The 27,432-nt window shown below is 38.6% G+C and overlaps 1 protein-coding gene across 3 annotated transcripts in view; it reads left to right on the top strand.

The window, feature by feature from the left end:
• The window catches only part of TMX3 (thioredoxin related transmembrane protein 3), a 45,846-nt gene extending 19,215 nt beyond the window's left edge, over nucleotides 1-26,631 (top strand). For all 3 annotated transcript variants that reach the window (XM_060614059.3, XM_060614063.3, XM_060614062.3), the window contains 10 exons: nucleotides 1,212-1,311; nucleotides 1,948-2,025; nucleotides 7,485-7,551; nucleotides 11,797-11,895; nucleotides 14,408-14,465; nucleotides 14,630-14,683; nucleotides 15,524-15,580; nucleotides 19,966-20,095; nucleotides 21,466-21,534; nucleotides 23,113-26,631. In XM_060614059.3, the coding sequence (XP_060470042.1) occupies nucleotides 1,212-1,311; nucleotides 1,948-2,025; nucleotides 7,485-7,551; nucleotides 11,797-11,895; nucleotides 14,408-14,465; nucleotides 14,630-14,683; nucleotides 15,524-15,580; nucleotides 19,966-20,095; nucleotides 21,466-21,534; nucleotides 23,113-23,370 (970 nt within the window). In that variant the 3' untranslated portion in view covers nucleotides 23,371-26,631. The remainder of the gene's footprint in view (nucleotides 1-1,211; nucleotides 1,312-1,947; nucleotides 2,026-7,484; nucleotides 7,552-11,796; nucleotides 11,896-14,407; nucleotides 14,466-14,629; nucleotides 14,684-15,523; nucleotides 15,581-19,965; nucleotides 20,096-21,465; nucleotides 21,535-23,112) is intronic.
• Nucleotides 26,632-27,432: the final 801 nt, after the last annotated feature.

The following is a 27,432-nucleotide window of genomic DNA, read 5'->3' as shown; positions in this document are numbered from 1 at the left end:
TTATAATTATTCAATGCGGGTGTGTGGAACTCCTTAAGGAGAACATTCATCAAAGTAGGTTAGCCTATATTAACTTCGAAAGTATAGGCACTTTCTTGTGAGTTTGACAGGATATATTATATTGATACCTTTAAAGAGCTTTAAAGTAAATTGAGATATCGGAGGGGATTTGTCGAGTGCATGACACTGCCGGGCTTAAAGTATTTGAGAAAAGACACAGAATGATCTTTATTCAAGTCTGCAAAACTTACTGATATATTTTTCACTGTATTTTCTCATTGATTGCATATCTCATTTTCTTTATAAATCCTTTCTGAATAAATTTTAAGATACCTTTACGTTATAGTAGGGCATTGGTGTGGGATGTACTTTATTCCCTGTGGTTAGATTCGTCTTTATGTTTTGGCGATTTTTAAGGAGTTTCGCTTTAAGCTTAAGATGGTCTTCTGATGTAACCAGGGGTGACTCTGTTGCACAGAAATTTCGTGGCTCAGTTCTGGACTTGCATCACTTGCCAGTTAATTACTCAAGTACAAAAATAGAGGCGAGCAGCGAGTGTGGTGCGGTGCATCTGAGGAATTGTGCATTTTGAAAATATGTTTGCCTGTGCAAACGCTGTGTTATTCTTTCTGCAGATTTAGTGCAGGATAAATCTGATAATGCAGACCACATTTTTAAGAAGACTGGCTCTTTTTTAGTTTTTTTAATAACACTTTGTAAGTGATATGTTTGATAATAACCTTTGACATAAGCCATCTAGTATTAAATGGATATAAATCTTCACATAGTATTTCTAGTTTCCTGAGGTAACACATTCACAGTGTGTTAGCGTGAATGATCTCATGAAAGAGAAAAAAAAGTAATTCTCACGTGGATCGTTTTATTTTTAGCTGAGGACTCTCGATGGATTACAGTTCTGTTCTTGCCTACCAAAATATTGGTTAAGATGGTATTCTCTAAAGGGATAGACTTTAAACTTACTTTTTTCTTTTAAAGTTATTTTTTAAATTGATGGATTAACTTGTGGGTACTGTGTTTTTATTATGTGGGTACAAATAGTGGTCATGGCTGTAGTTTTATTAGGCTTATGCGGATTGGGTGATTATTTGAAATGCAGTTAACACAACATTAAAACTTCATAACTTTAGACCTATATTGTGTACTATCTTTAGTTCAAACACAAGTTAGTTTTTTGTTTTGCTTTCAAACAGGGCTCTAATTCGGCCGCTTCCAAGTCAGCAGATGTTTGAACATGTGCAGAAGAGACATCGTGTGTTTTTTGTTTATATAGGTGGAGAGTCACCTTTGAAGGTATCAAATGGTTTTATTTTTTAAAGTCACAAGTAACGGGTGTATTGTAATTGAATTTTCCGTATAGCCAAAACTTCATCCAGAACTCAAAATTACTTCACTCTTATTGGTAATAAGAGTTCAGTGTGAGTATTTTTCTAATGAAAACACTTTCTTACATGCCCTCTATTGTGTTTGCTTCATGAAACAGAAATGAGTTAAAAGGTGTTGCTTGCCTTAGTATTTCTTCTCTTGTTGACCTGGTTACTCAAATTTAGTGTTACTTTTTAGGATTTGTGGCTCCTTGAGACTGCAGAATGCAATTTAAGTGTAAACTTCTTAAAGATCATTTTACGTATGTATAAACACACGTCTTCTCCTGTAACTATCAAATTAATAAATAGGAATTGAGCTTATCTTACACTTAACTTTGTTTAGAGGAGTATAAAAGCACTGAGTAACAGTGGTCTCTTTGCTTTGGAAACCGTTTACTTCACGTGCTACTCAACATTCCATCATCTCCTCCCATAAACACACTGAGGCGTCCAATTGTGACGAGACTGCTGGGGATGATACCGCTGTTCGGAATGTTTAATGAGGAATGAATTTGGATCCTCGTATTTAAAAGTCACCTCTTTTCTATTTGTATCTTCACAGGAGAAATACATAGATGCTGCTTCAGAATTAATTGTATATACATACTTCTTTTCTGCCTCAGAAGACGTGGTTCCTGAGGTAATATTTAAAATTGGATTTTAATGACTTAATTTCATTTTTTAAATTATTACTTGATTTGTCAAATTTACTTACTGTCATATGTGTAGAAACAGTAAACATTAGCTCTTTGCTACTGGTACCGGATTGCTTATTATTAATAAGTAAATACCACTAGATTCCTAGCATTTAGGGACTGTGTTTATTAGGTCCGTGCTTGTTCTCTTCTTTAAAATAATAGCAGTAATAAGAAGTGATAACTCAAACACTTCAGCTGGCTTATAAGCAACGGAGTGATGTGTTTTTATATATTAATTCACAACTGCTTACCTAATCACGTGCTGTGACACTGTTGAGTTCTTGACAAGCAAGATCCTCAGGACCCTGATAGGGTGGAGCTTACGTGCTCATGGAAAGAGGAAGTGTGCTAAATTTTACTGTTGCTGGTTACATCTTTGGGGTCATGTTCAGTAAACAAATACATAAACACAATATACCTAGTATGAAAAAAGTAAAGGAGCATTGTGATAGTAGAAACATGAGGGTGGGGTGGCTATTCTAGATTGGTTGCTCAAGAAATGTCTGAGAAGAAAATATCTGAGCTGGGACTTACATGATGTGAAGGAGCCCTGCAAAGATCTGTGGCCCGAGTAAACTAGAAACAGGGAACAGATATTCCAAATGCCCAAGATGAGAACACTCTTGGGCGTATTTGGGAAGCAGGTGCTGGGCCAGTGTGGCTATAACACAGTGAGAAAGGAGATAGGCAGAGAGGCCAGGGGAGGCCTTGCAGGTCATGGCCATGCATGTGATGGGCTGAAGTTAGTGAAGGACTTGGTCTCATGTTCATCTTAAGGACTTTCTTCTGCTAAGAGCAGAATGAATTGGACAGAGATGAGTGTAGACCCACAGAGAGCAGTTGAACTCGTGGAGTAATCTGGCAAGTTCGGGCTTGGAGGTTTGCAAAGGAATGGGGAGAGGGGAAAGTGTTGGGTTTTGAAATGAAATTGTTCAAGCTTGTTGACCTGGAGGAAAGGGGAAGAATCAAGGATAACTGCTAGAAGTTTGTTTGTTTGTTTGTTTTAATTTTATTTTTTATTTTTTAAAATTTACATCCAAATTAGCATATAGTGCAACAATGATTTCAGGAGTAGATTCCTTAGTGCCCCTTCCTCATTTAGCCCGTCCCCCCCCCCCCACCTCCTCCTGTAATCCTCTGTTTGTTCTCCATATTTATGAGTCTCTTCTGTTTTGTCCCTCTCCCTGTTTTTATATTATTTTTGTTTCCCTTCCCTTATGTTCATCTGTTTTGTCTCTTAAAGTCATATGAGAGAAGTCATATGATTTTTGTTTTTCTCTAATTTCACTTAGCATAATACTCTCCGGTTCCATCCACGTAGTTGCAAATGGCAAGATTTCATTCTTTTGGATTGCCGAGCAATACTCCATTGTATATGTATACCACATTTTCTTTATCCATTCATCCATCTATGGACATTTGGGCTCTTTCCATACTTTGGCTATTGTTGAAAGTGCTGCTATGAACATGGGGGTGCATGTGCCCCTCTGAAACAGCACACCTGTATCCCTAGTAGTGCAGTTGCCTAGTAGTGCAGTTGCTGGGTCGTAGGGAAGTTCTATTTTTAGTTTTTTGAGGAACCTCCATACTGTTTTCCAGAGTGGCTGCACCAGCTTGCATTCCACCAACAATGCAAAAGAGATCCTCTTTCTCCACATCCTCACCAACATCTGTTGTTGCCTGAGTTGTTAATGTTAGCCATTCTGACAGGTGTAAGGTGGTATCTCACTGTGGTTTTGATTTGTGTTTCCCTGATGATGAGTGATGCTGAGCATTTTTTCATGTGTTGGTTGGCCATCTGGACATCATCTTTGGAGAAGTGTCTGTTCATGTCTTTTACCCATTTCTTCACTGGCTTATTTGTCTTTTGGGTGTTGAGTTTGATAACTAGGTGTTTGGTTTTAAAAACTGGGTAAGTGATAGTGTGATCCATGAGCTTGAGAATATGGCGAAAGGAACACATTTGGGAATGGGCGAGTGATCAACTTATTAGACATCCGAGTACAAGCATCAGATTCACAGTTGGATATAGGGTTCTGGAGTTAAGGCTGTGTAAAAAACTTTGTAGACATGGGATACAAATTTTTAAGGAAATGAGTGGGCCCAGGACCTAAAGACTACAAAAGAAAATACGAAGAAAATAGCCGGTAAGAAAACAAGATGAGTGGAAAACCAAGATTTAAAAAAAAAAAAAAAAAAAAAAAAAAAAAAAAAAAAGTTTAAAAATGAGAGGTCCAGGGGCACCTAGGTAGCTTAGATGGTTAATAAGCATCCAGCTCTTGATTTCAGCTCAGGCCATGATCTCATGGTTTGTGAGCTCGAGCCCCACATTAGGCTCTGAGCTGACAGTGCGGAGCCTGCTTGGGATTCTCTCTCTCCTTCTCTCTCTCAAAACAAATAAACATTAAAAAATTTTTTTTTTAAAAAAAAGGATCCATTGTGCAAGGTGCTTGCAAAGTGGTCAAGATGAGGAGAGTACAGTTAACTGTGATTTTGTCCACACATGGAGGTTGTTGGTGGTTTTATGAGAAGGACAGGTGCCTCACTGGTGTCATTTGAGAGAATGCAGGTAAGAAATTGTAGGTTACAAGTGTAGACTTCTCTTTAGAAAGGTTTTGCTGAGAAGGGACCTGAGAAATTTGGCACGAGCTGACGAGAAACATGAAATCAAGGGAAGCTTTTTCTTTTTAATCAGTATAAGTTACAAAAAATCAAAAGTTTTTTTTTTTTCCCCCACAAAGGTAAGTCATAATATACATTTGATTAGTTTTTGTTTATTATTTTCTAATATTTAGGTACTATTGATTTAAGAAGATTACTGAGTTACCTAGAATACGGTCTCGTGCTTCCTGCAATATGTCCATAAACGTTTCAGCTCCTTGGAGGAGCCTCAGACAATTGCTGGTCAGTTTAAACTCATTCTAGGTTAATTTACTTAGTTTGGTCTAAGAAGTTATTTTGGAGTATTTTGCTTATGCATTTATTTTTGATGGGGAGGAGAAGATAGGGCGAATGAAGAGCCATACTTGCCATTAGATTCTCAAATAGATGCCCCACAGGGTTATGAACTTCTTTGGACTGTCTCAGTGTGCTAGAAAGGCCTAGGATGGACTGGAACTGGAACTTTTAGTCCATTCTCCTCTCCAAAGCCCAGGGGACCACATTTTAGTGTTAGAGATGAGAATGTATGCTGCACCTTCACCTCCGAAGCTCTCCAAGCAGTTTCTTTGGAGAACAGCAGAGAGCGTGCTGGCTTCATCCCCTGACACCGTCTGATGCCACCCCGGTCCTTCTGCAGTGACAGGTGTCTGAGATCAAAATTCTAGCACCTACAGCTTCTGGGTGAGCACAGATGGCGTCTGCTACCCGGACAGACTATTGGTTATCATGTGCTGTATTTGCTTTTACTTATTTCTTATATATATATATAAAGTTTTGAGAGACAGAGCGAGACAGAGCACTAGTCAGGGAGGGATAGAGAGACAGGGAGACACAGAATCCAAAACAGGCTCCGGGCTCTGAGCTGTCAGCACAGAGCCCGACACAGGGCTCGAACTCACAAACTGTGAGATCATGACCTGAGCCGAAGTCAGACCCTTAACGGACTGAGCCAGCCAGGCACCCCTCATGTGCTGTATTTATTATTATTAGCCTCTCAACTAGTTTTCTTCAAACATCCCTTCATTATTCCTGCAAATAGCAATATTTGTCATCTCTTTTTTAGTTCTGTGTATGTGGTTGCAAAAGTCTGCTGGGGGGAGTCTGTTATTTCATAATCATATGAGGATTTTTATTCCCATAGAGAATTCTCAACTAAGGACAAAGCCCGTGATTTTATGCCCCTCCCCCTCCCCCCCATCTTGAATTTTATATTTGGTCATGAAAAGCTTCCTTAGATTTATAGCTAGTTTTTCAGCTAGTATTTTTGAAAGCCTTAGTAAGTGTAAGAAGGGATATAAAGATGAAGACAATTTCTAATTTCAGGATACTTAAAAGTGAATGGAGAAAAATGGCCTGTAGACAAATAACTGTGATATCAGATAGTTTAAGAAACACAGAGAAAGAGGACGAGGGGTTCAGAATCTATGGAAATCAAAGGCTGCAAGATTCCACGTATCTAGTAATATTAACAGTACGGCCACCTCAGGGGCATCCTTGAAAGAGAGGGATGCCGAATGTTGAAAAATACTTTCGAAGCACCTTCGTAGATGAGTTGCCAAGAGCAGGCGAATAGTTACTTGATGATAGAGCCTTACCTACAAGCTTTGCTGCTGCCTTTAACATAGTTATTTTTTTCACTCATATGTGGATCTTGAGAAACTGAACAGAAGACCACGGGGGAAGGGAAAGGGAAAAACTAGATACAAACGGAGAGGGAGGGAGGCAAACCATAAGAGACTATTAAATACAGAGAACAAACTCTAAGGGTGGATGAGGGGGGTGAGGGAGAGGGAAAATGGGTGATGGGCATTGAGCAGGGCACTTACTGGGATGAGCACTGGGTGTTGCATGTAAACCAATTAGACAATAAATCACATTCATAAAAAAATAGTTATTTTCATGGTGTTGTACCATTTTATAGTAGTCATGTAAACAGCTCATTCTATATTACTGAGGTATGCCTTCCCCCCTTTTTGATATTTCCAGAACAGCCATCTTTATTTTTATTTTACTGTTACTGTTATTTGCATTTTATTAGTTATCAATTGATTGTTGTTACTTTTCATTATTACCACATCATGGAATAATTCTGTGTGGTTTACCCAAATTATATCTGTTCCGCATGGATACTGATTTCTCTACTATATAATAGTACTATTTTGAAATAAATACAGCATGCTTCTGAAAGAATTTCTTATTATTAATTGCCATTATAGGTTCCCATTTATAAAGCCAATTTACAGTTTAAACCTGCTCTCACATTTGTTAGCGGACTTAATTTTCCTAACTCTGTGGTGAGGTAGGGACTCCGTGTCCTTGATTTGCAGAGGAGAAAGCCCAACTCCCCAGGACACAAGTGGCCTCAGTGTCACACAGTCGAGAGATGGCAGGGAGGGACTTGAGTCTACCGGTGCCGATTGTTACCTCAGCTACTGCTCTTCCCTACCTCACAGTGGGTCTCCTGTACTTCCTGTGGTGTCTTTACCTCTGTTGTCAGCTCTAAGAATATTCCATGGCTCTCACAGCAAACAGGGCACTGTACCTGGAGATGTATAAAGAGATGCCAAACCCATCCTTGGATAAGCTTGGGATTGGCTGCTTTTTAACTGCTTGCAACAATTTCATTATTGTTGTGTTTTTTTTTTTTTTTTTCTGATTTCTTTCGATACTTTTGAAATTACAGCTACCGATTAAACACTTTTAGAATGATAAAAGTTGTTTGTGCGTCTTATTTTTGCAGTATGTGATACTGAAGGAGATGCCTGCTGTACTTGTTTTCAAAGATGAAACTTACTTTGTTTATGATGGTAAGTTCCGAAGTTTTAACTGATGTAAAACATTTTGAAATTAAAATGCTGTGTCTATTATAGGACTTAGGTGTTGATCAAAGAATTGGTAGATTCGACGATTCCTCTGTCTCCCATTAGTTGAGTGACTGACAGGTTCTTCTTGCCCTTCAACTTTTGTTATTCCATCTAATGTGCTTTCTGGGTCTGGCCTACAATGAATTTCTTTTCTTTTTCTTTTTTTTTTTTTTTTTCATCTGGTCATTTGTCTTTTGAGCAATTTCTGTGCGTTATTTTAAAGCATTCAAAATTATTTATATAGGAAAAAAAAGATCTAACATTGCAGACTCACAAAAAGATGAATAACTAAAACCCCCTCGATAGTGGTGAAGTCCCTGTAGGGTATGTTCTGCCCTCGCTCCCATCTCTCCCTTCCTGACAGAATAACCACCCACCTACTGTTCAACATTTCTTCAGTGAAGTAAGTACTTAGTCTATTTTTAAAATACTTGTGTTATACCAAACGTACATCATAATAAAGAGAATGCTAGAGTAATAAAAAACACATCCCCATCACCCAGGCTGGGCAATTACCGTGATCTTACCACATTTGCTTCAACACTTTTCTTCTTTGTTGGAAGTATTTTAAAGCAGATCCCAGAGGCTTTTCCTCACCATGTGCCTTGTTACGCATCTTTTTAGAAATGTTAGTTTTCCTTTATGTATAATTACATGCTGTTATAACACTTAATAAAATCAGCAGTTCCTTGGCATTATCAAATACCTACCCCCACAACCTCAGAACCGTGCAGTGAGGTTCCTCGGGCCAGTGGAGCAAACTCACAGGGGCTCCGGGAGATCGTTTAGATCTCAAGGGAAACAGTGAAACTCAACATCTGTTGGATCCCACACAGCCACTGAGAAGCAAAAGTAAATGCAAAGTCATGCTTGTAGCAGTCTCGGTGGCCTTCTCCATTAGTCTCATAAAGTAGAAGCTTCAGTTCTTTTTTGTGTGCGTGTGTTTCCACATTTACTGAGAGAATTAACATATAATATCGTGTATGTTTAAAGGCATACGATATGTTTTTTAAAATTTTATTTAAATCCAAGTTAGCGAACAGTGTAATGTGATTGATTCCTCACTGACTTACACCACCTAGCGCTCATCCCGGCACACGTCCCCCTCAGTGCCCCTCGCGCACCTCCCTCCATCAACCCTCAGCTTGTTCTCTGGATTTAAGAGTCTCTCTATGGGGCGCCTGGGTGGCTCAGTCGGTTAAGCATCCGACTTCGGCTCAGGTCATGATCTCGCGGTCCGTGAGTTCGAGCCCTGCGTCAGGCTCTGTGCTGACAGCTCAGAGCCTGGAGCCTGCTTCGGATTCTGTGTCTCCTCCCTCTCTCTCTGCCCCTCCCCCACTCATGCTCTGTCTCTCTCTGTCTCAAAAAATAAATAAAAACAGGAAAAAAAAAAAGTCTCTTATGGTTTGCCTTCCTCTTTGTTTTTATCATTTTTCCTTCCCTTCTCTGTCTGTGTTATTTCTTAAATTCCACATATGAGTGAAGTCATACGGTATTTGTCTTTCTCTGACTTATTCCGCTTAGCATAATACATTCTAGCTTCAGCCATGTCGTTGCAAATGGCAAGGTTTCATTCTCTTTAATCTCTAATATTCCATCGTGTGTGTGTGTGTACCACATCTTCTTTATCCATTCATCAGTCCAGTTGATGGACATTTCGGCTCGAAGCTTCAGTTTCTTATTTCCACCAGCTACCTTTGAAATACTCAGTGCCTTTGTGTGACTTTTTGTTACTATGTTGGACAGCACAGATATGCAACATTTTAGTCATTACAGAAATATTCTGGAGTCTTGTTATTCTAGAACAGAACAGAAACTAGACCTACTTGAGAGCTGTAAGCTTTGTCTTGCTTAAATAACTCAAATAAATAGAAGAATATCTAATAAAAAGAATATTCTGATTTTTTCTAATGAAAGGAACATTTTAACTATTATACTAATCGAAAACTAAGCATTTCTAAAATCTTGTATCTTCATTAATTTTAAGTAAGGGTGACGGCTGAATTTTATTTTTTTTGCTATAGTATAACAACTCCCATTTATTTGTTATATTTTACACAGCAGATACTATTATGTATTTGATATTCCATGTTATCGTCACCCCTCTGTGGGGATAGATATTAAAGCAGGTAGATTAATATTCTGAAGTTATGAAAGAGATGACCGAAGAGCGTTACGTAAGGCGATGGATGTATAATTCATCACAGGTTCATTCACTCATTTGTTCATTCACCGGATATTTGTTGATTGTCCTCATTAGACATTGGGCTTAAAAAGGAAGTTAGGAGGAACTTGGCGCATATGAAAATATGAGGAGGAAAATAATTCACATCTACACTGATTCTATCCATTTGCTCTTTGATTACGACCCTCCTTGTGTGATAAGCACTTAACATATATTGTCCTATTTGATAACAATCCTTTTGAGATCCTAGTATTCTTACTATTTTACAAATGAAAAGATAGGATTAATGTGTTTCTCCCCCAAGTCAAAATAGTGTAATCAAGCATTAGTCTTCAGATCTCTTGTTCTAGTTCTGTTAAGAGTTTGTTAATGCTTCAGAGAGCCACTTTGTTTCTTTTTGGAAAAAGTCTGTTCATACCTGTTTAGATGTAAATCTGTTCTTGAATCACGACGACTAAGAGTGCCCATCCTCATGTCACCATGTTTCAGACATGGCCTCCCACGAGGGGACAGGAGGGATAGGTTAAGTATCTGTAGCTATTATAGAGGCCAGCGGTTTTTAATGTGCAGTAGGCTAGTATTGAGAACCTGCTGAAGCTTCAGAGGAAACCATTTACTTTGAATGCTGCTTCTAGTATTTAATTGTTGCCAATAAATTTAGAAGCTTTGTGATAGGGGCTCAGGAGGATAGTTTCATTTCGTTTCTTTTCTTTCTTTTTTCTTTTCTCTTTTCTTTTTCTTTCTTTTTTTTTTTTTTAACATTCATTTATTTTTGAGAGGCAGCGAGAGAGAGTGCAAGCATGGGAGGAGCAGAGAGAGAGGGAGACAGAGGCTCCTAAGCAGGCTCCAGGCTCTGATCTGTCAGCACAGAGCCTGACTCAGGGCTCGAACCCACAAACCATGAGATCATGACCTGAACTGAAGTCCGGTGCTTAACGCACTGAGCCACCCAGGTGCCCCAAGGATAGTTTGTCTGATGAGTTCCAGATTTATCACTCTGTATAATCTTTGAAACATTTACTTTTGACCTGGAGTGGAGATTGTGGCCCAATAATCAACTCCTATTTTTATGTTTATTTTTCTAATTTGTAAATCCGAAGCCAAAAATACTTCCAGATTTGGATTATGCCATTTATTTGATAGGTTCGATAACTTGAAAATGTTTTGTTTAGCGATGCAAGTGATAGAAAAAGCACATCGTTCAAGAAATCATTAAAATCCAGTCTTTAGCCAAACATATTGGTAGGCTTTTACATCACCTTCTTTATCATGCAGTTAAAATCATTCACAAGTACTTCAGAATTCTGTTTCTAATAAGGACACAATATTTCTCTTGAATATTATAAATGCTTCCTCTCTGTTTAGTGGGGGAAGCAGTTGATGTTGGATAAAGGCCAAAATACTGTGGCTTCATATATGTGCTATGGTAGTTGTACATATGAGAAACGATTTTAAAGTGCAGTAGAAATGTCGTAAAATAGAAAAGGGTAAAGAAACTGTAATAAAAAATTACCCATACTGCCATCATTCAGGGATAACTCCCAGTCTAGGATAACCATTTGGTAGGAGTATATGCCTTCATTTTATCATTCTGTCTGTTTTTTGCATACTTTATGTTTTATAGAGTTCCAGTGATGCTGTAATACTGTTTTGCAACCTGCTTTACCACTTAATTTTCCATTTTTTAAAAGTCTGTAAATGGTCTTCCTCAAAAATGTACCATAATTATTTAAATTATTTTCTGTTGAGGGTATTTCACTCATTTCCTTTATTTTTATTTGTCTTTTATTGTTTTTAATGATGCTGTGGTGAAGAATTGCTTTGTGCATTAATCCTTTTGTACAGCTCATTGTTTGCCTAGAATAGACCCCTAAAATGAAATTTATGAGTTTAAGATTACGATTCTGTGTCAAGGCATTTTATGTATACTGTTAGATTAGAATGCTACAAGCATTTTAAAGTCATATTTGCATATAACTTACTAGTTTTGTTGTATTTTTAAGAGTACGAGGATGGTGATCTGTCATCTTGGATTAACAGGGAGAGGTTTCAGAACTATCTTACCATGGATGGCTTCCTCTTGTATGAACTTGGAGACACAGGTAACAAGCGTATATACAATGCTCCTTCAGTCTGTACAGTTTTTCCTTTATTGGTCACTTAAACCTGATTTTGTAGGAAGGGAATTTTAAGCTCTGTTTCATAATTTCCTTCCTTAAATAGACCTCAACGCCAGTTCCGCTTTATGAGAATATAGATTAATATTAACAAAGAACAAACATTTGTATGGGGATAAAGGTCAGTTAGAAAAGGTTTCCTAGTTAGAACTCATAGTGCCAGGGAAAACTGAGCCTGGGTAATAAAGAAATGAGAAAAAATAACCAGGAACCTATATTAGGAGGCTGATTTTGTAGTGGGAGTCGGAATACAACTCATCACAACCTCTTAAAGCCTGCTTTTACTTGTGAGGAAAATACAGGCACCACATTAGCATGGTTTCTTCAAGTTGCATGATTGGAAATGACAAGCAAAGTAAATATATTTATAGATGCAAAAATGAAAGCGATCAGCAGCTGACTGTAGGGTCTCAGATAGATGAAAACTATTGTAAGAAGCTAACCATGTAAGTTGTAGGAGGAAGCGTTTTGTCAATTTATGTTGAATTACAAATGAGAAATAAATTATGGATATTATTGCCACATTTGTTTTCATTTATAATTTCATTGATAAGTGGGATGGAAGTATAGTTGCAGATTTTTAAAAAACGGGAAAATGTTACTCAAGGTTCAGTTTGTTTTTTTTTATATGAGAAGTAGTGTGCGTAGAGTTTCCTCTTGATGATTTCCTGCTTTTGAATCTGATTAAAAATGCAAATTAGAAATGTTCTAACAGGTTCTCATGTTATTTTCTGACTCTTAGGATATTTGTTCTGGCTCCTGAGCCTACTTTTTCATGTTCTGTGTCTGGTGACGTTTCTGTCTTTGCTTATCCTTACAGAGGGGGGTGTGTGCTCGCTCAGTGTTGGAAGGTGGTGTGGACACTGTCAAAGAATGTGGTTTACTTCTGGATTCTCTCGGACCCTTGTGAAGGGAAGAGGGGGACAATATAGGAATACAGTAGTTTTGCTTTCGGTTCAGTAATCATAGGAGACATCGTGACCTCGAGGTGGTTGTAGCTTCTTCTCCCAGATTAATTCGGAAAGAAGTTGGCTATGGAATGTTCCTGTTTTATGTCCAACACAATTGCCCTTGTTCGGTTGTGTTGCTGCGGCTCGGCCCCTGTTCCTTGTCCCACTGGCCACTTTCCACACGACCACAAGAGGTCCTGGCTCTTGTCCTGGTGGCGGCAGGTCCCTGTGTCTTCTGACCCCACCTGAGTCTCCGTGTCCTCTTTCTCTGGTCTTCCTCACCCTCCTCTCCAGCCACACTGACTTCTCGGTTTCCTGCAAAGGCTGGAAACCTTGTACCAATACACCTTCAATACCCAGAAATGTGTAGTTAATTTATGCTCATCCGTCAAACTCAGACCAGACATTGCTTCTTAAGAACACCTTTTAGGGGCGCCTGGGTGGCTCAGTCGGTTGAGCGGCCGACTTCGGCTCAGGTCATGATCTCGCGGTCCGTGAGTTCGAGCCCCGCGTCGGGCTCTGTGCTGACAGCTCGGAGCCTGGAGCCTGTTTCAGATTCTGTGTCTCCTTCTCTCTCTGACCCTCCCCCATTCATGCTCTGTCTCTCTCTGTCCCAAAAATAAATAAAACTTAAAAGAACACCTTTTACTGGTCCCCTCAAACTACCGAAGTTCGCTGTGTCATACCCTTCTGTAGCTTCGTGTTCCTTTCCTTCGGAACTCTTCTCGTTGTTAGCCATACGTCTGTTTGTGTATTGTAAATGATCTGTAAATGTTACTATTATTTTCCCTACCAGACTGTGCTCTCCACTGGTGCCGGGCTGTGTCTGTGTGGCCATCACTGCGTGGTTAAGTCCCTCAGCTAATAAATGGTGGCGCCTCACTGCGGTTTCCCCCCCACCAGAACAGGATAGACACGCTGGACCACGACGTCTGGTCTTGTGACTCCGGTCCCAGTGCTCTGCTTATGACATCCTGCTGTCCACTGGAGGATGTTAGAGATGAAAGGGATCCATGTTGTATTCAGGGTTAGGTAAATTGCAGTCCATTTTGTTTTGTGTGGAATCACTGGCAGGTAGTGACCCATGCGTGGTACTGAGTGGAATAGCGTGTAAAAATCATTCCCTTGTTACATGTCATTCTTTTAGAGCTACGTTAGTTGATGATAAATTTCTTTTATCAACTTATTTCTTAATGTCTTAGCGTTGGACAAAATACTTAGTCACTTTGTGAGTTGTGTGAAAACAACAACTTACGAGTATATAAGTTGTTAGTTGCTATTATTTACATTTGGGGGTTGGGAGGGAGCATCTGTCTCACTTGGAGTTGACTAGTGCGCTGATTCAGTCTACTGTGCATAACATGCAGCATAATTGGAATTAAGTTCTAGAAGCTATTTACTAATTCCCGATTCATACCTACAATAAAAATTGAAAAATTTGTGTAACGAGGGTTTTGAATTTAGGTATATGTCGTTCTTAATTTCAGGAAAGCTTGTGGCGATTGCAGTTATTGATGAGAAAAATACATCAAATGAACACACCAGGTATATCAAATATCATCTCATTCAAACTTTACGTGGCTTCACATAAACTTGATATAGTATCTTTCTTTTCCTACACTGCTAGAATAGGCAGCAGATGTTGTAATTGAAAAGTCATAATATATTTTTAAACTGCAGAGATGAAATATTCATGTGTTCCTTCACAGATTAAAGTCAATTATTCAGGAAGTTGCTAGAGATTACAGAGACCAGTTCCACAGGTAGGTGCTTGCATTCAGGAACATTCCTTTATCTTTGCTTAATTATGTTTTGTTATACAGTGAGGCAAAAAATAGTACTGTTTCGTACTTTCAAAGGTGAGTCAAGATACTGAAGTGAATTATAGTATGTTGCATTTCGGTATGAATTGTTTGGACTTAAAATTTGTTGATGGATGTCATATAAGTGAAAAAGAAACTTTCATTTGTAATTTGGAGCATACTTGCTTCTTGATAGGATTCGGGATACGTTTGTGGTTAGGATATATGGACTTGCGCTCTTACATTGAAGATAAATGCGCGGTCGCAAGTCAGATACAGACAGATGATAATTTTCACAGGAACTCAAAGAATAACAATATAAAAACTAAGTGATCTTTTTGCTTTGTGCTAACCATTGTGTTTGTTGCTGCCATAAGAGACACTCATTATATTTACTTTTTATCCCGTTTTTATTCGGAGTCGTCTAGTGAAGTATGAGTGATACATATTTATATTTGTCCTGCTATGAGCATTTTCTGATTAGTTCTTTTTAGAAGTGGGTATTTTTTCTTAAACATATTTTAATTAGAAAAGTTTATATTGCCCTGCATGTTAAATATATAGAGACTAGAAATGTCTTAGGACTTGTTTAATTTTACTCGTGTGTATCTGTATCTGAGGCCAGTAGAATTCATACTCTTTTCGACATTTATTTTATGTGATTTATATTTAATGTTTATAGTGTTTACATGCTTACCAAGCCCTAAAGTTCAGTTCTTGGTACATATTTACCTTATTTTGTATCTAATAGTGTTCTCTCTGTCTCTCTCTTTTGTTTTTCTTTTGGTTGTTGTTATTTAGAGATTTTCAGTTTGGCCATATGGATGGAAATGACTATATAAATACTTTGCTAATGGAGTAAGTAAAATTCTAAATGATTACATGATTTCCTTATCAATTCTGTCAATTTTTAAATTTCTGTTTCTGAGAAACAAAAGAACCACTAGCTGGAAAAAAAGCAAACTTTCCTATATGCTGATACAGATATTCTCTCTTCAAATACCATACTTTCGTTTTTAAATCTAAATTTGAAACTCAATGAGCTTTAATAATTGCACTATATTAAAAAAAAATTACCTTGGGGTGCCTGGGTGGCTCAGTCAGTTAAGCATCTGATTCTCGATTTCAGCTTATGTCATGATCTCGTGGTTTCATGAAGTTGAGCCCCATGTTAGGCTCTACGCTGACAGTACAGAGCCTATTTGGGATTCTCTCTCTGCCCTCGCTGCCCTCCCCCCCACCCCAATGCACAATGTGCGCACGCACTCAGATAAACATAGAAAAAAAATTATTTCCCAATTCCATGTTAATAATTGATAGTATTTTGGAAAGAAGACAGTGTTCAAAAACTTCCAGATTTTGTGGTTTCTATTTAACACACACTTTAAGTTCAGTTTTAATGAGTAAATGTAACTTAAGTAAACATTTTTTTTTAAGTTTGTTTATTTTGAGAGGGAGAGGGTTCACCCATGTGAGTTGGAGAAAGGGAGAGAGAATTCCAAGCAGGCTCTGCACTGCCAGCACGGAGCCCTGTGTGGGTCTCAAACTCATGAGATTGTGACTTGAGCCAAAATCAGGAGTTGGACGCTTAACCAACTGAGCCACCCAGGTGCCCCTTAAGTAGCATGTTTTTACATTCAAGAATTAACTGCTATTTTAGAAGAATTTATTTTAACAGATTAAAATAGTTTTATAGGGAAAATATATGATTTTAAAATAATTCTATCAGTTACGTTTATGATGTAAAGATTTGATTTGTCACTTCAAAAAGTTGGTATTAGAAAACACTTAACCTACCTATACTGAATGAATTTCAGATAAGAGTCTACTCTATGGAGTAGACATTTAATATCTACTACATGTCACACGCTGTGATTGGTACTGTTGATGTAGAAAATGAGTTGAGTCCTTGTAATACTTAACGGTCTGCTGGGTAACACAACATAGTAATTCCACAACTGTATGAAAAGGTCTTTGTAGTAGAAGGTTTTGGAAACATGGAGGCTCTCACCCCCATCCCAGTGCACACAAAGGTGGAAGGTTCAGAACATGCTTGCTAGAGGAGGCAGTAATTAAGAGAACTTTCCTGCAAGAAGAAATGCAGAGAACTCATTCCAGACAGAGCCTAACAGCACACACAAGAGGTGGTGGGAAAATGGGGCTTTGGAGAGTGTGGAGCTTTAAGATCGCCCCCGAAGTGAAGGTGCGGAAAGCCCACTCACTAGAGGCCGGTGACCTCCTCCAGCGACACTGAGGTGCCAGTTCAAGTTCACGGCGTTGTGCCCTTGTGCCGTGTGTGGTGTTCTCTAGCTTGGCGTGGGAGCAGAGGCAGAGCGTTGCCTTGCTTCAGGTTTCAGCGCATGTATTCCATTGGGGAAATTAAAACCAAATTTACAATCTCAAGATAACATTCGTAATTTTCAGTTAAAAGTCTTAAAATTATAGTGTTACCTTTATTCATTTATATTTATTATCCCTTTTGTTATAATAAAGATTTGAGAGTGTTTACCAATGATATAAAGTACCAGATATCCTATATCACGAAGACATCAAGACAAAGGAAACTAAAATAAAAGATCTTTATTATTTGAGGGATTTATCATTTGTAGGTAATTATTAAAGGTACTTGAAAAATTTGGCCTTGAATTTTTCATACTCAAAGTAAAGAAACATTATTTATACATTCCCCATAGTCTATCAAACAACTATAGCTTATAAGGAGTATGGCAGACTTTGCAGAAACCTAAGAGAATATGCTATGCTGTATAATCTCATAATGGAGGACACCATAATAGAAGTATATTTTTAATAGGATTTTTACAGCATATATAGTAGGGACTTTGATACAACCATTTCTTACAATGTCCTTCAGGGCAAGCCAGCATTCAGTAAAACATGGTTTGTAAGAAGTCAAAGCAGTCTGGGTCTAATAAACAATTCCTTGATCCAGGATAATATTCAGAATATGTACAGATGATGGGCCATCCTTCATGAGTATGACTTTTAATGTAAGTTGTGAGATAGTAGATATTTTGAGCTACAGTCATGGTCAGAGAAAAATAATAATCTCTACCACCAACACCTTGTTGTGTTGTTTGTTTTTTATTCATATTTTGCTTTTTTTTTTTCTTTTCTGAAAGAAGAGAAAGCATATGATGGTTATGTGATAATAATTAAAAGTCCTTATTGAGCACTTAATTCTGTGACCAACACTCGACTGGTCAATATGTATTTTTGAACTTTTGTAGAACTTAGTAAGGTATAAGTACGATTGTTATCTCCATTTTGTATAGATGAGGAAATTGAAATTTCTTAGAAGAAACCCAAGGAAGTTAAGTAATATGCCAAAGGATGCCCAACAAGTAAGTTAAAGAGACCCAGTTCTCAAATCCAGATCTCTCTTACTCCAAAGCTCTTCTGTGACGCTAATATTGTCAGATAAATTAGTGGAATTTAATAGGTATTGATGCGTAAAGTGTTTTTAACTTAGGACAAACACATGATATTCTATAAGATAGTTCTGTGGCAGCACTATGCTTTCTAAATTTTCTCAAAATAAATAGGGACTGTCAGACCCTGGGTCTACTAACTTGTTTTGTTTGGGGTTTTTGTGAATATAATTAAGAGGGAATAGGATGAAGTGATGTTTTCCATTTCCATCATTATTTGAATTGAATTAGTTCACAACAGATAGTCCTTAGTTCAACTGTGTATTTAACTTTTTTACAATATGTGCTTTTATAGGAAGGCCAAATTCTAATCCATTCTGTAAAATATAGAAGTTTTTTTCCTATTTACACATTATGATAACTAATAACTAAGCTGTTATCAATCAAAAAGTTGTTTTTTGCATTCATTATGAAGAATGGAGATTTTTTTTAAATTATACAATCAGTTAGTTCTTGCCTAACAATAATATTGGATAATCAACCACCTGATACCCAGCAGCTTCAAGCAATAGTATTTGTTCTCTCTCTTGTCTCGGCTTGGCTGATGTTGACTGGGCACAGAAGGATGTGGCTCCAAACTGCCACTGAGGTGCCATCAGCTGCACAATCTTCCATATCCTTGACCTTAGCAGGACGTTTTCCTGGGGCTCTTCTTGTGGCAGTCACAGAAATAGAAGAAGGCAAGCCTAGCCCTGCAAGCATAGTTGAAGTCTCTGCTCGAGTCCCTTCTGTTACCTTCCCCCTGGCCAAGTCCATGGCTGGCCAAGTCCATGGCTGAGCCCAACATCAGGAGTCACATGAGCACGATTTGCCTCACTGGGAAAAGGGCTTTGGGTGGGGAGGGAGAGAGAATTATGAGCGATAAAGCAACCCACAGGACTCGGTTACTTATGTGGTGATAATACAGTGGTGGTGTAAATTGTTTCTACTGTAGTTTTGTGCTTTTGTATAATATTTTTATATAGGCACAAATAGCCATAAGCCCATGTGTAGGTGACATACAGAATTGAGCACCTCCCTTCCTTTTATGATTATTCAACAACCTATCCTTGAAAGGAAAAAAATAAAACATTATTTCAATTAAATGACACCTGTTGGTAATGTTTTCTCTCGTATCAACTGAGTTGATACGTAGTGTATCAGTGAGGCCCTTCCCGAGGACGCCCGTGGAACGTGCGTTGGGATAGTGGGCGTTCAGAGAATTCGGAGTAGCATGTATTGAACATGTACGATGTACGAGGGACTGTGCTGAATGTTTGAGTTTTCCTGATTTTTAAAACAAGACAACCTCCCACTACCCACCTCTTATTCGTCTATAAATGAAAAACATTAGGCTTAAAAAGTAAATGGCGGGAAAGCCCCAGGCTTGCACACAGGCGGCGTGTCTCTAGACACCGCGCTCTTTCCCGTCGAGTTCCCTTCGAGTTCCCTTCGTGCCGCTTGACTGGAGCGGGTCGTGTGTGACCCAACACTGCTGGTATTTGGAGGGAAAGGAGCGGGGTTGCCCGGAAATTGACACTTCATACGTAATAATTTCTGTCCTTCAGTTTAATCATAAATACCAAGCTGTCTGATACCATATATTAGAATGTTTATCATACAGTGTTCGTTTAGCTTTTTTTAAACCGATGCACAATTTGAAATTTTCTTCATGTAGACACAGGGAGGCAAAGCTATTCATACAGCTTCCTCCTCTTGTACTTGTTACTTAGCTATAATAGAAATGACTGTCAGAATATTTGTTCTCTCTCTGTTCAATGTGTATTTTGATTTCTTTTGTTTTTCTCTTTTCAGTGAACTGAAAGTCCCGACTGTGGTTGTACTGAATACTTCAAACCAACAATACTTCTTACTGGACAGACAGATCGGCAGTGCCGAGGACATGGCACATTTCATTCGTGACATCTTAGATGGCACAGTCCCGGTGAGTTGTTCCCTTCTGTTTCACAGGGGCCGTGGGAGGAGGTGGAGGAGAAACAAGTTTTCTTCTTTCCCGTGGACTCTGAAAGGAAGGGGCGGTGCCTGGCGCAAAAGAGGGGTGGGGCGGGCTCCCGCCTCGCTTCTCTCGCGTAGTTGCAGAGCAGCATTCTCTGAGACACAGAAGCTGCTTATGGGTGGGGACATCCTAGGGGTATCTGGAAGACATCGTTGGTTGTCACAGTGACGGTAGGTGGTGTTGGTGTTTGGGGTCGGGGCTGCGGATGCTGAGAGGTCTGCCGTGTGCAGGGGCATCCCAGTTGTGAGCTGCCCCAGCCCTTAACCTCTCTGGGTTCAAGAGCATAACTGGATTGAGTTATTCAGACTGCTTTCCTAAGAAAAACCTGTGACTGAGACCTCAGTTTTTTGAGAGATGGGGAAATGTACCGAGAATCAGCCTCAGTGGAGAGTTCCAAATCCAACCACATAAAATATTTTCTAGAAATAATGAATGGGTTGTCTTCACTTTGCATTTTTCCCTGTAAGGAGTACTGCAGTGTTACTCAAAGTGTGGGTTGTCACCCGTATTATGGGCTCATGAAATGACTTCAGATAGGAGCGGCAGGCATCATAATTCAGTAGGCTAGAATAAAATAGAAAAAGTAGGAGACTTCTAGACTTTTAGGAAGTCTAATTACTGGTTTGTGAGAGCTTTGTTTCAGGTTGTTACAAACTTTATTTGAAAGTTGGCTCACGGAATAACAAGCAGTTCTTCTGAAAACAGTCACAGAGTAGGAATTTTATATTTGTGAGAACAATACTTGTTGAAATGAAACTCACCTATATGAGTGAGAATTCTTCCATATGTCAGTTAGTGAAACCCAGTTCAAGCTGTTTGACCACAAAGTGAGCTTCGTACAGAAATTCAAGGAATGAGCCAGACTTCAGAGATACCTGAAGGCAGGGATTTGATTTTCATCAGGAATTTTCTTCTCTCCCTTTGAGCACTTTTTTGCCGTTTGGGCGTCATTCTTGGGGAGGTTCCCTCCACGATAGTTGAGGTGCAGTGACTTTAACAAGCTCAGCTAAACCCAGAAAGAAGTTGGGCAGGGCTCAGGTGGGTCAGCATCAGCCACGACGCTCGGAGTGTCAGTAGGGAGACTGAGTCTTCAGAGGAGGGTCAGAGTGTGTTCACGCAAGAAAGGAGGTTGGGGGGGAGGGGGACGGAAAACACAGTAAATATTTGCTGCATGGCTCTTTCAGGTGCTTTTTGTAATCCTCTGGGGTCAACCCTGACCTGCACTTGTAAGATTATAACAGAAAAATGAAGTTATAGTACTTAAATAATGTAATTGTTCTCTTCCTGTTAAATTTAAGGCCCAAGGAGGTGATAGCATTTTGCAGAGATTGAAAAGAATAATATTTGATGCCAAATCGACTATTGTGGTGAGTCGTGACAGCTTGCTTGGTGTCACTGATAATTGAAAACGTATGGGTTAATGTCTAAGGAAGGTAAAACCTGAAATTTCAAAGGGTTAGGTAAAAACATACATTTTTTTTTTCTTCTTTTGAGAAAGAGAATGCAGGCGTGTGCATGCAGGTCGGGGAGGGACAGAGGGAGGAGGGGAGAGAGGATCTTAAGTAGGCTCCTCACCCGGCACAGAGCCCGACACGGGGCTTGATGTCACGACCTCGAGATCATGACCTGAGCCTAAATCAAGAGTCGGACGCTTAACCAACTGAGCCGCCCAGGTGCCCCTAAACATACATCTTTAAAGATGAGAACTGGTGCATATTTATATTAAGAAAATGTATTCTTCGGGTGGAAATTCAGTTTGTCTACTTATTTCTGTACGATCGGTGAGTTGACTAGAGTTCAGAATCCATTACCTCAGTGACGTGACTTACAAGCGTTTTCCGGAGCCTCTTTCCGCCCTTTTCAGTCGCTGGGTCTGAAGCTGCTTCAGCTCTCGGTCAGCATTCCTAGATTTGTTGGAGCCTTAAACTCCATTGTAGTTGTCTGTCTTGAGCTGCTCAGTCCAGAGGTGTTTTCGCTCATTACGGCCGAAAGCAGTTCTCAGAGTGGAAGTCCTCAGAGTAGGCCCTTAGCACGTGATGCGTAGCTGCTCCTCTGACTTGCACGCTGTGTCTTCCCTTCCTTTTACCCTGGCTCCGTGCATTGTTTCTACTGCACGGAGTATTCCTAAAACAGTCACTTGTGATCGCTCTCCTTCCCTTTTCCAGCGACACGTGGGACAATACTCTGTCTGCCTCAGGTGTTCTCATTTGTTCTCGAATACTGCAGAAGCCGCCTGGGCGTTCTCAGTGCCTCATTCTTACTCAGGCTTAAATTTCCACCTCAGAACACTTTTATTCTGGGAAGCCTTCTTCCGTTGTCTCAATCCAAGGTGACCTTGCCCTCCTCTGAATTCGCCTGTATCGTTCTCAGGGTTACCGTCTGAGAAGCGTATAGTCACAACCCATAGGATACAGTATAGTTGAAAGACCTGTTTAGCCAAATTGCTTTTACTGTTTCCTGAGACCTGAGGAGATGGCGTATACGCTGAGAGGAGTTATTATTAAGCTCATGTGGCTTTGCTACTAAGCAGAAAGTAAAAAGGATTTAAAGCGTCCTGTGAAGAGGAATGCGTATGCACCTGCTTTACGGTAAACAAGCAGCCTTTTCGGTGAATAGGTTCGTCTAGTCCAAGATACGACTCCGAAGCTGCTGGGCACGTAGTTACCGTCTCAGAGAGACCTTTGTGGTTGATGTGAGGAAAATGAATGTCCTTAGAAAAGTCATAGAGTATTTGGTGCCTCTTTCTGCTGCTGGTAGCTGGATACACACACACACACACACACACAGTGTAAAATTTCTGTCTCTTAACAGTGTCTGTAACAGGGTAGTTACTGCAGAAATACCGACCTTGATTGATTGGAACTAAAAGAAGTTGGGGGGTAGCAAGAGGATGAACTGTGTAGTGGTTTTTTAACAAACACTGAGCTGTGATGATCTTCCCACAGTCTATATTCAAGAGCTCGCCCCTCATGGGCTGCTTTCTCTTTGGCCTTCCACTGGGTGTCATCAGTATCATGTGCTACGGCATCTACACGGCGGACACTGATGGAGGGTACATAGAAGAACGATACGAGGTGTCCAGAAGTGAAATCGAAAGCCAGGAACCAGTAGAAGACGGCAAAGAACGGGAGCCAAGCGGTGGAGCCACCCTCGGGCCTACGGTGCAGGAACCCAAAGATGTATTAGAGAAGAAGAAAGATTGAATCTTGGCTAGTGTGGCATACTTGATAGGATTTCAAATTATCCAAGAGTCTATTTATTGAACTTAGACATTTAATCATGATCTTGACAAAAGAGAATATGTTATTTGTATTTTGCTAATATCAAACTGCATGGAGTGAAGTAGTCCTTCATAAATGGGGAGACAATTTGGAGCAAACACAGGAAATGTTTATCTAAAACAAAAAAATGAGGAAGCACTCCATCGGAGTTTACCATATAGATGTCGTTTTAGCAGAGTAGTTCTTTTGCATGTTTCTCTATCTGAGCATTCTGTGACAAATTAAGATTCTTGGGCAGAATATTTAAATTGGTCAGTCAGGTAGAAGACACATGTTCGATAAAGAAAAACAATACTTTCACCTCCTACCATTCATTCTCCTCATGTATTTTAGATGAGATTTACACGGGCAAAATTAAGTCTTTAAAATTTAGCACTTTAAGGAGAACTAACACCTTTTTCCATGGATCAAATTCAGATTACAACTTAAAAATAATTTGGTTTTATATAGCATAGCAATTTTATTTTGTTAGTTATTTTTAACGGAGAAGAAATGTTACTTTTTAACTTTCTACTCAGTTACATTATAAAATTTTCATATGGGTCTGTATCGTGAGAAAAAACAGTCTTATGTTTAATCTTTGCAACTTAAATAGGATTTACTTGGAGCAGTGATTTCAGACCACGTGCTGGGACATGCTTAGCAGGTGTCTCAGTGATCACTGTAGAAAGGGGAGAGTCTGTTACTCCTACCCTTCTTTAGCCAGAATGACCTACTTTTTTTTCCTCTTTCTTGTTTTGTATATTGGAATTTCTTCTGAAAATTTCCTTTGATAAAAAGCTCCTGCTGCTTTTTAAAAAGTAATATAGATCTTATTTTTTATGTTTATGGTATGGTAACTTTATGGTAACTTAAAATATGTGTGTATCTTTGTGTGTATATAGATATATATATATATATATATATATACACACACACAACATGCACATATATTTACATATATATATATATAAAATTTATTGACATATGTAATATTATGGGCATGTCTATGTTCATAATGAGTAATGAGTGACATAATCAGCCTGTCAGCAAAGTCTGTATCCAGTGATCAACAGCCAAGTGTTACCCTCTCCGTCCTCTCAATTCTGACACCCCTTTCACCTTCTGTCTATAATGACGTGACAGAGGAATTCTGTCCCAACTCGTGTATACAGATTGGAATTGTTGCAAGTAACACTGTGGTATATTTATTGTAGATTATTTTTGAGCCCTTCATTTTAGCTAACTTTAGATTTTTATGAGATGACCATTGGGTGACTATCCATTGAGCAATTGAGTTAAACAATAGAATGGTTTTTCTTAAACACTGAAAAATGTGTAATCATTTTAAAAATATGCAACTCATGGTCCTGACATTGAAGTTGTTTAGGGCTTTGGTCCCCAAGGCAGCTGTTGACGATTTCTGATACTAAGCTGCTCACGACTGAAACAAAACTCGAGTATCTAAGTCCTAAGAAGTTGCTAGCAATTGTTTTATCGTATCCATATGCTCTTTTACATACAGTGATGAAATGCTTATTTTTACTGTTTGGCACTCGATTATTTTTAATAGTGAAGCACATAGGAAATTTCAGGAAATACTGGAAAGAAATGTTCTCAAGTGGAAACTGGAGATGAATGCTATTAATTAAACAAATAGGTTCCTCTCCAAAGAGTAGTGAGGGATTCTTTTGGAGGAACAATCTTAATGTTCCCAGTGGTCAAGCTTGCTTCGCAGCAGTGAAAAAAAGCTTAGGTGGGTACAGTGCCTCACTCGAGTCTAGTCTAGTAAGGAAGGTAAAGCTTAGCCTCCACCAGTGACAGTAGGAAATGATAAGAAATGACTCCATTTTCTTATCAGTCATCTGCACATTTCTTAGCCTTTGTCAGGCATCACTTATAAATGAAAGACCTCAGCAGGGGGAAAAATAGATTAAAAGCTCATTATATATCAACATACAAAAAGTTTGGCAGTCTTTGTATTGGGATTTTTTTTTTATCTGTAAATTAATGCCTTAGTTCTCTGTTTCCTTTTTCACAGCTCTCTCCCATTGGCCCACATTCTATTTGTGTTTTTTCAAAGTGTGACTGTTAGGAAAACAAAATGGTTAGATAGTTTATAAGTAAATAATTTTCTTTTCTGTTTGTATTAAGATTTTGCTTTTTATTTGTTGACTTTAGGATATTATCAAAGTTCTTACAAAAAAAATTAAAAATTTTGTTCACTAGTATGCTTTTAATATGGTCTCACTTAATGTGGTTATCAGTACTTGGAATGCTACTTTCATTTCAGGAGAAATTACTGCAAAATATAGTTAATATCTTAATGAATTTAGTATTAGGACATACATGTCCTAATTCATTGGTGAATCTTACCATGATTGCATATTAAGTTGGAGTTTCACGTTTTCTTTCAGTTGCAATAAAATTCTATTTTTTAATCCTAAAACTCAAAATTCTAGATGCTTGTTGTTGTGGGATCTGTTGCTCAATTTTTTTAGCGGAGAAAGTACATGTTTTTATCAAGCCGTGCACCCCCTTATAGCTTGCAATCCTTTTTGTTTTGTTTCATCATACACAGTAATATTTCTCTAGCTACTATCATCTGAAACTTGTTTGAGGTGTATTAGGCCTGAATTTTTATTTTCTTCCTCGAACCTAGTGGTCTCCTGGTATCTGACTTACAAACAGCATTAAGAGCCAAATATCTGGAGGCTGAAGGAAGGATCTATGTGAGTAAACAGCTGTATTATCATTATTATTATTATTATTATTATTATTATTATTTTAGTGGATTTTTGTTGTTGATGTTTCTGGTGTTTTGCTTCAGGGGCTTGTTTGGTTTTGGTTTTCTAAAAAGTAATTTACATATTTCGATCATTGCTTCATATGCTAGGAGATAGAACAGGAAAAAAAAACTTAGCTCTTTTTATTATGCACACGTTGTTCAAATAAACCAGTGTGGGATGTTAAGACTATCAATTAATGGTGGGATTATGTTTGCCATTTTATTTTTATAAATATATATTTTTTCTGAATGTGTCTGAGTCCAAGAGTGGGCAAAAAATAATTTTCTACTTTGGACTAAATCTATAAAGGTTTTTGAAAGTCTGTATTACTAACTCGTTGAATTCATGATATCTTGCCTTATGGCACCAATTGTAAACCTGTTTTTTTCTAAAATAAATTAATTGAAAACACGTTTATTATTTTTACTATTTTTATTTCGTTTTGAATACAAACAGTACCTTGTGCAAGTGAAGAGGATAGCGAAGACCGATCTTCCACAAAGTTTTTTCTTTTATTAAGTTGTAAGTTTTTCATCGTTATAGAAACATATAATGAGTAAACACACCTGAGATCAGATTGTTATCCCTTTATAGATGAAGAACCCAAGATTGGTTGGATATATTTTGTATTTAAAACTTGATTATTTTTAAATATTAATTTCAGAGTTTAGAATTGAAGTGATTGGAACCGAGTCCACGATTGGCAGCTACATTGTGATCTTGGACATAACACAGGCTCCCCTCCTTTTCATTGTCCGTAAAATTGAATCTAAAGCCTCAAAATGTTCTTTTTAAAAATAGCATGGCAGGAGAGGGTGCCTGGGCGGCTCAGTCAGTTAAGAGTCCGACTCTGGTTTCTGTGTAGGTCATGATCTCACAGTTGGGTGAGTTCAAGCCCTGTGCCTTCAGCGCAGAGCCCGCCTGGGATTCTCTCTGCCCCTCCCCTACTCCCTCTGTCTCTGTGTCAAAATAAACAAATAAACTTCAAAAAAAATAGCATCAAATGGGGAGAGTATATTATTAAAAATATATATACAAATACTGTTTTTTTTTTTAGTAATTTATTTTTCATATTTTATACTGTGGGCACATTTTTTAATAAGAATTGCTCTGGCACGGGAATAACAGCCAAAAAAATGGCCCCACCCAACTTGGGAATCACACAAACTAGCTGGTTAGAATCAACCTCTCCAGTCGCTCTGTCACCCTCTGTGCA

Source organism: Panthera onca, chromosome D3 (genome assembly GCF_046562875.1).
Source record: "Panthera onca isolate mPanOnc1 chromosome D3, mPanOnc1 haplotype 2, whole genome shotgun sequence".
NCBI classification, from domain to species: domain Eukaryota; kingdom Metazoa; phylum Chordata; class Mammalia; order Carnivora; family Felidae; genus Panthera; species Panthera onca.
This window is presented reverse-complemented; position numbering and strand designations above follow the sequence as displayed.